Source organism: Scardinius erythrophthalmus (assembly GCF_964197995.2).
Source record: "Scardinius erythrophthalmus genome assembly, chromosome: 23".
Taxonomy (NCBI): domain Eukaryota; kingdom Metazoa; phylum Chordata; class Actinopteri; order Cypriniformes; family Leuciscidae; genus Scardinius; species Scardinius erythrophthalmus.
In genome coordinates, this window is record NC_138243.1 from 20,653,262 (window position 1) to 20,666,506 (window position 13,245).

Sequence of the window (13,245 nt, forward strand, 5' to 3'; positions counted from 1 at the left end):
TTTTTTAAGAACTTACTACTTTTTTTCAGCAAGAATTTATTAAATTGATCAAAAGTGACAATAAGACATTTATAATGTTCAAATAAATGCTGTTCTTTTGAACTTTTTTCCACAAAAATATTAAGCAGCACAAAGGTTTTCAACATTGATAATAATAAATGTTTCTTAAAGGGATAGTTCGGCCAAAAATGATATTTAACCCATGATTTACTCACCCTCAAGCCGTTCGAGATGTATATGTCAATCTTTTTTCAGACGAACACATTTTCAGTTATTTTAGAAAATGTCTTAGATCTTCCGGTAGCGGTCGACGCGCGTTCACGGAGATGGATGCTGGCGTATGACGTAGGACGTAGCGTAGGAAGCGTTGTGACGTAGAACGTGACGTGTGTGTGTGTGTGTGTGTGTGTGTGCAAAATCTAATTTCCACAAATATAACAAATTATTAAAGTAAAAAAATGCTGTATCATGGTTAAAATACATGAAAACATTTTATTTTTGTTTAAAAAATAGGTAGGCCAACTTTTGAATATGTGGTTTATGTTTCTTCCAGGTTCTTGTGAGATCGGATGGGCTTATTACTGCACCGGGGCTGGGGCTGTGCTGGCCATGCTGTTGTGCACGTGGATGGCATGTTTCGCAGGGAAGAAACAGAAACACTACCCTTACTGAACATGTGGAAGACAAAACAACAGTAAAGGAAACTATATGAACACCACATACGGGCATGACTTTCATTCTCTGATTCAGAGGGCTTGGCCATCCAGTCCGCTTCCCTAACACTTATCATATACAAGGAGACATGACTGAACGTTGACCTTTCCACGGCAGTTCCCTCTTCAGATTTTTTCTGTGACTGACCTTTGACCTGCATTGGAGTCTTTTGCATTTGAAGTGATCAAAAAGAAATATGTCAAATGACGTATTGACTTTTGACCTTTGTAGTTGAAAAGGACTTACTGTATTACTCTCATTTATCTGTTGTGTTTGTGTAAGAACAGTATTCTTGGTGGCGTTTAAGTACATTGTGATATTATAATAACCTATTCTATATTATGCATTCAATCATGTCCTGTTATTGACTTAAATGTCTCCGCTGCAACAATATACATCTCAAACAGTCTGTGTATTTGCTAATTGTATGTTTGACAACATATTGTCTGATATATTTATCTGTTATTTACAACTTTTATATATCACATGCATAAATGTCCATTATATTTCACTGTATTTGTAAATAAATACTGAGATTTAAACTCGGTTGTTGAGCATAAATCATTCATGTTAGTGCATTTGTGTTTTTAATGCCTTTTATTTTAACCTTAAACAGAGACTCGGTAAACGTAATTTCTTATCTGCATGATCTGTGTATTTTTAACCTGCATGTATCTTTCTCTTTTCAAATGATGGATTGCCTAGTGTTAATTTCCGACAGGGAGATGCAGTGCTGGAGAATTCGCCGCTGGAATGTGAAACTGCAGGGATCCACACTGCAGGGAGATCTAAAGGCTGATCAGAAGTTATTGACGATCTGCTGTTCCCATTTAGCACCATCAGCAAACCGTCACACACACGCTGCAGTCAGCTGTTGTTTTAGGAATGCATATGCCTGCCTGAATAAGATGAACTGTTATTGATAATCACAGCATTTCATCAAACCTCCCCCTGGTTTAACACTTGACTGAGTGAAGGAAAGGTTCAAACAGTTTCCTCCTTGATTAAGCTAAACCTGTCAGTGAGAAGAACAGGCCAGTGGCGGAGAGCTGCAGTCAATGTAAGGCAACAGAAAATCAATGTCACACATGGTGGAGTTTTGACAAAATATCACTTTGTTCAGTAAAGATAAGCAGAATCTGGCTGACTTAAGGGAAAACAAGCTGTCTATATGTATTAAGCTCATCTCTTCACTGCTCTGTGAGTTATTCTTACCTCAATAGTTTTGTTAAATAGACACTTTACTCTCGCTATGGTCCATGTCCCATTGCTCCTACACCTGTATTGTCTTAAATCAGGTATGTCTTTGAATAAGACAGATATTTCATATTCACAACATTCACCTTTGGCCAGATATTTCATATTCACAACACTGTTTTAGACTGGTGTGGTATCGAAATCTGACGCCAATCTGAATCTATTCAACTTTGAGGAGCGCAAGCATTTAAAGCAGCCAATGACAAAACTATAATAAGCAGAACGTTATCGTGTACTGGTGTGGACACTAATATTTATCATTCTAGTATATTTAAGTTATCGTTCTTTGTGTGAATGGATCTTAATAGAAATAACAAACTTATCTGAGGTCATTTCACAACAATCGATAACTGGAAGGCTGGAATACACTTAAAAAATGTTCACATTTTACCAAAGGCAGTAGGCAACATACACTTGCCGACTTTGTAAAAGGTTGCAGAGAAAAACTAGGCATCATACACTAAATGACTGAGGATCACACACTACCAGACATTCAAGTTTTTCAGAACACAACAAACTCATGCAGAAACGTGTGCCTTTGTTGCTAGGAGAGGCAACATATAGTATTCATAGTCTGAAGCTAAAGAATCGGATTCTGTGCCCATTGCCCATACACTACACTACTTTTGTACTCCAACTGCCCAATATCAGCAGCTAGCTATTTTCGGCAACTAGCATTAACTGTAATTCAGGGCAAAAATCTGGGCAAAAGCCATGTTGTGTTTTCCAGCCTTAAAGTCGACATTAAAAAGAAGTTGCCATAGTCTTTTCTTCCCTATTGTGACGTATATCTGAGTGAAACGGCTTCTCAAACAAGAAAAAAAGGGTACTTTTTTTTTAAGTAATGATATGCACATATAATCTATTCAATAATAGCATGATAATATTATTTATAACAAATACTGCAATATTCCATTTAAAAAAAAGGTCAGTTTTGATTTCATGGTGACTTTAAGACTCAAGATGCATTTCATTTTAAACAAAAGAGAGCAAGTGATAGACATAGAGGTAGCAATTACATTATCCCTCATAGAAGTTGTCTGATAGTATGTGACAAGGTTTAGTGTTAGTGTAGATTAAATACAAAACAGGGAATGGTTGATTTTGTTTTTGATGTTTAGAGACATATGTGAAGTTTGAAGGGGTACATAAAGATGCTTCCATTTTTAAAGGTGAGAAACTGTTTTTTCCCTCTTGTAACATCAGGAGTGGACTGAATAACATTTAAATATTAAATTAAAAATATATATATATTTAAAAAGAAGTAAATGTTAGTGGATATTACAGTAAGTAGGTCAATGTCCATTTTAAATCTTACAGAAAACAATGCTTTTCACGACCCATGTCCACTTAAACAGAAAAACCAAAATGTTGATCATGCTTGCTTGGTTATCCAACCTTCTTTTTGATATTGAAATGAGTCCAGTCCAGACACACAATTACATACAAGGTAAATTAGTTGCCCTTCTTTATTTAAAATGAATAAAGGGCATAAAATGACTATACATAATCATGCAGTCAGCAGAATGTCTCATGAATTATATATTGCATTAATTAAAGTGGAAACCTCGAGGGAAGCAATTTGAGGTCACAGTTGGAGACATATAAGCTCCTTATTTACTCATTATCACACACTGAAATGAAGGCACAGTCACATTTTACATTTTACTCAACGTAGAGCTGGTTAAGGGCATAAAGATTGTGGAATCTTCTGCCATCTTGTGGCTGAATGTGATTTTTTTCTACCCCATATGGACAAGTAGAACTGTGAATGCGTCCAAACTTTTTAATCGAGTACATTTTGTAGGTATGCAGGTGTGTAGTATAAATATATTCAAGGACATTGTAGACAAGGCTACTATCCACCATGTTGGATAAGTCATTGTCCTTGCGCGTATGTTATTTGACTAGCAAAAACCATGAACACAATTTACCTCTTTCATTAAACATTAATGTGATTAAACTGGAGTTTAGGTCAAGTGTGTTCGGTCGTCCAAAACACTGAGCAGTTATTAGAGGAATTTTATTTTGGTTCAAAACAGGCAGCACCCAGTTTTCAGAAAAGGGGTGGGGCCGACTCTATTTTTATCACGTGATCAGAAGCAGCCAATACATTTCGTCGGCTGGAGTGACTCACAAACGGTCATCGGCAAAGCCAATCCAACAGTTCGCCGCGCTGAACTCAAATCTCTGTTTGAAAGAGCGTGCTCCATTTGAATGTTAGGATAAATGCTCTTCAAATTCACTTTTTAATCTGAGATACCTATACTTGTCTTGCCTGACTGATTGAAGAAGCCTCAGATAACGTAAGTAGATGTTGTTTTGTCAACCGTTAGCATTGATTTGTGAGTATTGCCATGACCTTTTTGAAGCGTGTTGGAATAATAGGGACTCCTTGCTGATTATTTAGTAAGTTAACGTTACTGGTAAGTTAACGTAGAAACCCGCTGATTATTTTGAGTTAATATGTTCAACATGTTTATAGGTATCATATATGTCTGGGTGCAACCACCGCCTGTTTTCTAACAAACTATGGTTCTCTTAACGTTACCTAGCTTCTAGCGTCATCAGATATCAGAAAATATATCTGTCATGTCAAATATTTGTCATAAATATTGACAAATCTAGCATTCACTTCAATAATTAATGAATTGAGACTAGTGTATTGCATATTTAGCTTTTTTTTTTAAATGCAGAAGCCTTTTTTGGGTATTGTCAGCTAACTGTTACTGAAATGCAGTTATAAATAGTCCCAAACAATCATGATTGTATAGGCTAATTATTAATAAAAGTGTAGCCTTATCAAGAACAATAAAATGTCTAAAACTTAAAATAAATTGATAAATAAAAACTAATTTAAAATATTAATAAATACTTTATTAGTATATAAATCTAAAATAACACTTTTTATAACTTACACACACATAGATCGAGAGGGGGAGGGGTCAAAGTTGAAATGTTGCTGTTTTAAAAACTATTAGGCAGGTAAACTTGAGACATCTTTTCTTGTTTTGCTTGTTTGACCATTATAACAATGTGATGTTCTGCAGGAAAGATAATCTTCTTTGAAGAACTGTCCTTTCCCTGATACACAGAATGGAGTCGGTGGTGACGAGAAAGGTAACATTGCGTTTTGTGAAGCAGACCAGCTCTTTCGTAGATTTAGAGCATTTATTTCTCACATGTACATGTGTAAAATATGTCTGAATGCATGCATTAAATGTAGTTTGCTCAATTTTGCTCTTTTATTACTTCTATTTAGAATAACAAGGAGAACAATAAACCAGTGTGTGGCCCAAAAAAACAAGTCTGCAGTATTGTATCAAAACAAAGAGTGCTAAATAAATCGGCACCTCTTCAGTCAAAGAATGATCTTAAGGAGGATAACTCTGGAAAACCAGAGAGAGAAAAGGATGTTAAACCGAAGACCAAAACTAATGATGCTGATCCTACTAAGCGCAACACACTAAGCCAGGCCTTCCGTACGCAGCAGACTGTAAGACACAGGAAGCTTGTGGAAGAAGTGCAAAAACCACCGTCTACTGTCTCTGCCATTCAGAAATCCAAGCCTGGTACATATAAGGGCCGTGTGGTACAGTCTAAAATAGACTGTTTCAGAAAACCCAGTGGTGATGCGAAGACCACAGAAAAGAAAGTGATTCCAAAACCTGATTTGCCTAGAGTCCGATCCAAGTCTGTTACTTCCCTGCCGGCGTCCTCTAAACCCAGAGTCAACTTATCTAGACCAAAATCTGTTTCTGATGTCCCGCGGAATGCCACTGAAAAACCAGTCCAGAAGTCAGTTTCCCATAATCGGATACTTCAGAAGGTCCCAGGCTCCATCTCTCAAGCAGGTGCCCCGCGGGTTTGTGTTCCCCCCAGGCCAGCCCCTCTGGCTACAGGGCGCTCAGCCATCAGACCCACCGCTTCAAAGAAGCAAGAGATGGTGAAACCCAAACCAGCCACCACTGGACAGAATGTCCGCAAACCTGTCACTAGTACAATCAGCCAGTACAAAGTGCAAACGAATACCGCTGAAGAGAGAAGGTGAGTTGTATACACTGCCATTAAAAAGTTAAGAAGGTAAGATTATTATATATAAAAAGACAAAGAACTAATACTTTATTCAGCAAGGATGCATTAAATGAATCATAAGTGACAGTAATATACAAAATTGCAAATAAACCCGGATAAAAATATATCATGCTTTCCAGAAAAATATCAAGCAGTGCTGTTTTAAATGGTGATAAAAATAAGAAAATGTGCTTATTCAAATGATTTCTGGAGGGTCATGTGACCCTCAAGACTGGAGAAATGGCTGCTGAAAATTAGTCTTGGCTATTATAGGGATTAATTACATTGTAAAATGTATTGAAATGTTATTTTAAATTGAAGTTATTTTTGACCAAATAAATGTAGATGTTGCCTTGGTGTGCATCAGAGACTTTTTAAAAAAAACATTACACCAAACTTTTGAACGGTTGTTTATTTTAGAAACTTCAGTCATATCCTGAATGCAAAACCTGATAAATTATAGCTAGACAAGTGTGACAGTGAAGAGATAGTAGAGGATATATTAATGTGGTTGCCTAATGTTTCATTCATATTCTGCTTTCAGAGCAAAGCTTGCAGAGTGGCTGGCATCTAAGGGAAAGACTCTGAAGAGGCCTCCGGTCTCAGAAAAGTCAGCAACCTTTTCACAAAAACCAGCTCCACAGCCTAAAACTAGAGCCAAAGCCCCAACTGGTGCCAAGTCTAATCCTGTCATCCAAACTGAGGCTGTAAAACCAACCCCTGCATTGCAGACCAACAACCAAACTGATAATATTAAAGTCCCCGACAATAAACCAGTGAATTCTAGTGGAGCAAGCAATATTATGAATACCACACTAGACTTGCTGGACAACAGTGACATGGATCTGCCGATCGACCCAGAGATAAGGATGGAGTCGGTAAGAACTATAAGAGTGTCTTATTTGTCACACGCATACATACATGCATGCACTCGATCATTTTATAACTTATTTCTGTTTTGCAGTTGGTGATAAACTTGTGTGATAAACTGGAGGCAATGGAGATACCCTCATCCTGCGAAGATGGTGAGTCTCATGTGAATTCTTTATGCAGTAATTGCAAATGAATTCTAGTATAGTATTACTAGAGTAAACCGATTTGTAGTCGTGATGTGATTTTCATAAATTGCTCATGTTTTTGCCCATCCTCGACAGGCATGAATGCTGACAGAGCTGATGCGTTGGCAGAGGAAAGTATGGAAGGACAAGTGGAGGAGCACGAAATGGATAAAGTGTTTGAAATTCTGGAAGAGGAAGAACTGAGATATGAGGAAAGCTCAGAGAGCGACATTACAGAAGACACTAAGAAGGCTGGCATAAAGTTTGAGGATGATGATCAGGAACCTAAGGAGAAAAAGCCATTTGAGAGTGAAGATGACAGTGATGATGAGATGAGGAGTGCCACTCCAGAGATGGCAGGGGCTTCCATTGTGAAATACAATGTGAAGACGACACCATATCTGCAAAGGTGAGTTTAGGGTAATTAGAATGATTATTAAAACTTTAAAGGTATTGTCCTAAGTGTGAACGGGCCTTATGATGTTTAAATATTCATTTGGTTTTCTCTTCATGCCCTTTTAGTGTGAAAAAGAGAATCGATTGCGAAACCGCACCAGCCAGTGGCTCGCGACGCAAAAGCACCATCAAAGACCTAAAGTTTCTGACACCTGTGCGACGATCAACACGAATCCAGCGTAAGTCCTCTCGTCTGCCAGGTATGCTGAACGACCATGACACTTGTGTCTCCTCATTGGCTGAGCTGGTGCAGATGGACGATGCAGATGCGAGTGCCTACATCTACAGAAAAAACCCGGCCCTACTCGAAGACCTTCCTGATCAGCCTGTAGACTTTGCAAAAGTATGCAGCTAAACAAGATAAGCTGATACAACACTAAGGTCACTTTCAAAATTGGACATTTATACAGTAGCATACATAACACCTACATTTGAAGTATTCTATGTGACACTATTAAAAATGCTTTATTTTAATATTTAAGTGTTTGTTGCATTTGGCTGCTACGTGGAGTAATCTATTAACTGCAATGGCTTAAGTTTTAAGGACAATAATTTGATTTATAGGCACTATTGTGAAAATATGATATGATAACATAAGGCTCATGCAGTGTGTATATATAAAGCGTTTTAACTCTACACTCCTTTTGTTGGGGAGAAAATTGACACGGTTGGAAAAAGTAGGATTTGTTTTGTTGTTGGTCTGTTTTGGGCAGTATCAAAAAATTATCAAACCAAAGAATGTTGCCTTTCACTTTGTAAGATGTTTAAGATGCTGCAATTTTTATTTGTTCCGTTGTTCATTTTCTCACTTTTAAATGTGTAATCGTTTTAATAAACTAAACTGTTCAAATGAGGATTTAATTCAACCCACACTGACCATGTCTTTTTAAAGGCAAGATGAGCATTCAGCTGTATTTTAACCATTTTGTTGATAACTCTACTATGACCTAAAACAACATAATAAAGAATATTTCATTGAAAAAAAAAAATCCTGTGTCATTATTAACATACTAGAAAAATTGGTTTTAATTTCTCATGCACGCACTAAAGGGTTTATTTGTTCAAATTGACAAATGTAGTTTATTCACTGTCATGTATTCTGTAAATTACAAATAGAGATGTGCAGAATGACAGTTTCAGTCACCATTCACCTTTATTGTATGTGAGATGCAAGGAAATTAAATGGTGACTGGACTTTTTCTTCTGAAAGTCATATAATAACGTCATATGACATAACATTTGGGATAGCAGTTACTTTATAAATTGCTCATACATTTTTTTTTTTTTTTTTCGAATCTATGATTTATTCAGGTTCCTCCCTAACTGCCGCCAATTTCTTCCCGTAAGCGCACTCTGATTGGCTGGAAATTTGAACTCGCGTTGCGAGAGCAAAGCATTGTGGGACGGAGACTAACTCCAACGCGCTTCTCCTCCAGGCCACACAAAGCACTAGAGTGCAGATCAATTTACCGCTTTATTAGTCTATAAAACTAATTTTTTAAAACTTTCTGATCGGAATATCATAACAGTGAGTCAAATGAACTGGATTCGCTATTAAGATTCGACTCAGAGTGAACGCACGATGCCTAATTTCTGCGCGGCGCTGAACTGCTCCAGGAACAGCACTCACTCGGTGCTGGCGTTCTTCAGGTTTCCTCGGGACCCTGAGAGGTATTACACACGTTTTCCTCATCTATCTTACTCTTTGTTAGCAAGACGATATGATTTCGCGTTTAACTTTCATTTAACTTCATTTATTTACCAGTACAGACTATGCAGAGCTCTCCTGAGCTAGTTAGCTTGCTTAACGTTAAAGATCAGATGCAAGTCTGTCATTAAATAGTGTTTATATACTAACTTACACAAAGTATTATTACAGAACTGGGAGTTATTCACCTGACAGCCCTGTTTTACTCAGCATTTCTATTGTTCATATTGGATAGGGAAGTCTATATGTTAGCCCAACTGGCTGTTACAACACAGATTGAATGAACTCATACTGTATTATGTGTATATGAACTTTATTGATCTCAGAGTAAATGTTGTGTATTAGCAGCCAGGCACAATCAACATTGTGTAATACAGTAAAAACAAAAATAGGCACTATATCATAGTATTACACAGATACAATCTTACATGTTTACATCATTGTACTTAATAGGCTAACTGCTATGATGCTCCATTCATGTCATATTTATTCCCTAGATGTAAGAAGTGGGTGGAAAACTGCAGTCGCTCAGACCTGAAAGACAAAACGCCTGACCATCTGAACAAATACCACAGACTTTGTGCAAGGCACTTTGAACCTAACTTGATCACCAAAACCGTAAGTTATGAATTCATGCTCAGTATGTAATTATTGTGGTAGTTTTCTAATGCACTTAAAATGATACTTTAAAATTCTAAAATTGAATTTGTATATGTATAATGGAAAGGATATTGAATTTGTATATGTATAATGGAAAGGGTATGTTTTAGGTGCTGTTACACTTAAATGTAATATTTTTCAAAATCTAAAATAAAAAAATGCATTTATAGTAATTATACAAGTATTAGGAATTGCTGTATAGATTAGTAAACCATGTACAACTATTTGACTCTACAGCTTGACATCACAACAACTTCCCATCAATAAATAGCATGCGATTACTAACATATTGCATTGCACATTATTGTGATTATTACCCAGAGCCCTTTCAGGACTGTACTGAAAGATACTGCGGTACCAACCATATTTGACAATCCTTCCTTCAAACGGTCAAATAATGAGGTAATAGTTGCTCAGTATGTTTTAATATATGTTGATAGTGTACTGTATTATGCCTGTCTCTTTACATTTCAAAGTAAAGTTGAAATTCAATTGTCTAAATACTGAATGTGAGTGGTTTACTAAAAACATACCGAATTCTTTAACAGACTGAAAATAAGGATGCCCCTGAAGCGAAGAAGAATAAATGTGAGTTGCTTTTGTGTTTTGTTTGTGTCTTTGTATCTATCTAGGCATTGCAGTATAATTTTTCTCACATATTTACATACCTCTCTTGCGAAATCTGCAATTTGAAATATTTTAATCATTTCATTGCTGTAATATAGCTATTTGACATTCTTTATACGTACATGTATTCCACAATACAAAATAATTACTACATTTACACAAATATTGTTTTTACATTTTCAGCGGACTCCCAAAGTGAGGAAACTAAAGATAATAGTGAGACAACAACCAAAGAGATCAGTGCGAGCAAAAATGGTGATGGGGTTGACAGCAGCCCTCAGGTCATTGATGAGGAAACGGTGAATAAAGAGTATCTCAAGTCTCTGTTTGATGTTGTTGTGATGATGGGCACACAGAACATCCCTCTGCATGGGCACTCTGACAAAGAACCCAGAAGCAAAAGCTTCACTCCCAGCAACTTCCAGGCATTGTTGGAGTACCGGATCAACGCAGGTGATGAATTCCTCAGAAAGAAGTTTGAGGGGTCGCCTGTAAACCTCGAGTACTGCTCCTCCACACAATTGCAGCAGATGCTGGAAGTGATGGAAAATTGCATTCGTGGAGAGCTTTTGGCTGATGTTAAAGAAGGACGCTTCTTCTCTTTGGTTGTAGACAACCTGGTTGAGATAGGCAGAGAGAGCCATCTCCCAGTGTTCGTACGTTTTGTGGACAAGACCAACAGCCTCCGAGAGGAATTCGTCGGGTTCCTGCTCTTCGAAGGTGATGTGGAGGCTATCACCGAGAGGCTTGTTGCTGAAGTGACCGAGAAATGTGGCCTGGACATGCAGTATTGCAGAGGACAGGCGTATTTGTGTTCTGGTGTGTCCGCTACGAAGGTCAAAGCGGTGGTGGCCAGAATAGCTGAGCTACACCCATTAGCCGTTCTCACCCCTTGCTCCAATTGCTCCTTGAACATCTGCCTGGCGAACACAATGACGTTCACAGGAGTGCATCTCGTCATGTCTACCCTGAAAAAGCTGGATGCATTTTTCAGTAACTCGCCCTTGTTGCAAAATCAGCTAGAAAGTGCAATTTCAATTTACTACCAGGGAAATGAAGACAAAGCCATTGTCCTTAAGGAGGCGTGTTCCTCGAAATGGACCGAGCAGCACGATACATTTGAGGTAGCTGTTGACCTCCTGGAGTCTCTCCTGCTTTGCATGGATAGCGTCCATGACAACGAAGATCACAAATGGAACGATGAAGTGGCTCACAACGCCTTCATCATATCCGAGGCATTGGCCGATTTTGAATTTGTCATGACGTTAGTGGTGCTGAAAAACGCCCTTTCTTTCTCCAGAGCCTTTGGTAAGAATCTGCAAGGGCAAACAAATGAGGTCTTCTTCGCATCTAACAGTCTAACTGCTGTTCTGCATTCTCTGAATGAGGTTTACGATAATATCGAGGTCTACCATGAGTTCTGGTTCGAGGAGGCTGTCAACCTGGCTGCAGCCCTTGAAATCCCGGTGAAAGTTCCCAGGCTGTACTTCAGAAAACGACCAACGTCTGGTGAGGAAATCCAACCTGAAATCTACTATAAAGAGCAAGTCACCCTTCCTGTGGTCACCCATGTGATTAAGGAGCTCGCTGACCTTTTCTCTGAAAATCATCTGAAGGCCTTGAAGTCCTTGTCACTTGTCCCTGCCATCATGGGACAGTTGAAGTTCAACACCACAGAGGAGACCAGTGCAGACATTTATAAAGATGACCTGCTGAACCCGGACACCTTTCCTGCCGAGTTGCACTGCTGGAAGATCAAATGGAAGCATGGAGGTAAAGATGTTGTATTGCCATCGACCATCTACGAGACGCTTCAGCTGTCCGATGTGAAGTTCTTCCCCAATGTGTGTGCTCTCCTGAAAGTCCTGTACAATCTGCCGGTCTTTGCTCTGACAAATGAGAATTGCAGTACCGCGAAACAACGACTGACAACATACCTGGAAGATACACCCATGCATCACAGAAACAAGAGTATGGCCCTGTTCTATATCAACTCTGCTATTAAGCATGATTTGGACAACATGGTGGAGACATACTTGAAAATGTATCCAGATAGTGAGCCATCGGAGAAATGTGATTGATTACAGGGAGCAGTACAGTCTTATTTATGGCAGTATGATGACTCTGCTTGTCAATCAGCAGTTTGTAATTTTGCAGCTATAATTTTGTTACTTTTGCTCTTCATGTACAGTCAGCCAAGATTACCAGGACTCAATCCTTTTCTTATTGTCCTACTGTTTCATTTAACATTGTATATATATATACATCTACCCCCAATTTGAATTGATTTGAAAACATTAAAAATATATTTTCCTGTTCAGCTCCATGAATGTGTCTTGAAATTGTCTTGTGGTTTTTTTCAGAATTAAAAACATTTCTGCAAAAATATTAACATCTTATGTTTTCTGTTCTTCATCTTTGGTATAATTTTATATGAAATCAATTTGGACTGTCAAATAAATTGTGATTTCCTTTGGACACTATTATTACATTTAATAATATGTATATATTTCTATAAAGAGTTTAGAAAAATGCATTACAGATTTAATGGTTATACATTGAATTTTCAATTATTATGTCATGCACATAAACATTTATTTTGTATGCATATTGCATTTACTAAAGATTTATATTGCCATATCACAAAGCTTGGTTATTTTACTGGTACATTATTTATTAATCCTGAGGCCT

The 13,245-nt window shown here is 37.7% G+C and overlaps 3 protein-coding genes across 3 annotated transcripts in view; all 3 read left to right on the plus strand.

Annotated features, from left to right (window-relative positions):
- The window catches only part of lhfpl6 (LHFPL tetraspan subfamily member 6), a 38,946-nt gene extending 37,655 nt beyond the window's left edge, over positions 1-1,291 (plus strand). The window contains exon 4 of the mRNA XM_081355126.1: positions 554-1,291. Within this exon, the coding sequence (XP_081211252.1) occupies positions 554-672 (119 nt within the window). The 3' untranslated portion in view covers positions 673-1,291. The remainder of the gene's footprint in view (positions 1-553) is intronic.
- Positions 1,292-4,108: 2,817 nt separating this feature from the next.
- On the plus strand, positions 4,109-8,537 carry LOC308683533 (cytoskeleton-associated protein 2). Its single transcript, XM_081354009.1, has 7 exons — positions 4,109-4,277; positions 5,022-5,091; positions 5,234-6,018; positions 6,590-6,923; positions 7,010-7,070; positions 7,200-7,512; positions 7,626-8,537. The coding sequence occupies exons 2-7, from the start codon at positions 5,068-5,070 to the stop codon at positions 7,912-7,914; spliced, it is 1,806 nt and encodes a 601-aa protein (XP_081210135.1). The 5' UTR covers positions 4,109-4,277; positions 5,022-5,067; the 3' UTR covers positions 7,915-8,537.
- Positions 8,538-8,941: 404 nt separating this feature from the next.
- On the plus strand, positions 8,942-12,935 carry thap12a (THAP domain containing 12a). Its single transcript, XM_081354042.1, has 5 exons — positions 8,942-9,230; positions 9,765-9,885; positions 10,249-10,329; positions 10,476-10,515; positions 10,738-12,935. The coding sequence occupies exons 1-5, from the start codon at positions 9,142-9,144 to the stop codon at positions 12,633-12,635; spliced, it is 2,229 nt and encodes a 742-aa protein (XP_081210168.1). The 5' UTR covers positions 8,942-9,141; the 3' UTR covers positions 12,636-12,935.
- The last annotated feature ends 310 nt before the right edge of the window (positions 12,936-13,245 follow it).

Coding starts and splice junctions, on each gene's coding strand:
- LOC308683533 (XM_081354009.1), top strand. CDS start 5,068: ATGGAGTCGGTGGTGACGAGAAAG. Junction 5,092..5,233: donor AGTCGGTGGTGACGAGAAAG/GTAACATTGCGT, acceptor ACTTCTATTTAG/AATAACAAGGAGAACAATAA. Junction 7,071..7,199: donor ACCCTCATCCTGCGAAGATG/GTGAGTCTCATG, acceptor CATCCTCGACAG/GCATGAATGCTGACAGAGCT.
- thap12a (XM_081354042.1), top strand. CDS start 9,142: ATGCCTAATTTCTGCGCGGCGCTGAACTGCTCCAGGAACAGCACTCAC. Junction 9,231..9,764: donor TTTCCTCGGGACCCTGAGAG/GTATTACACACG, acceptor TTTATTCCCTAG/ATGTAAGAAGTGGGTGGAAA. Junction 10,516..10,737: donor TGAAGCGAAGAAGAATAAAT/GTGAGTTGCTTT, acceptor TTACATTTTCAG/CGGACTCCCAAAGTGAGGAA.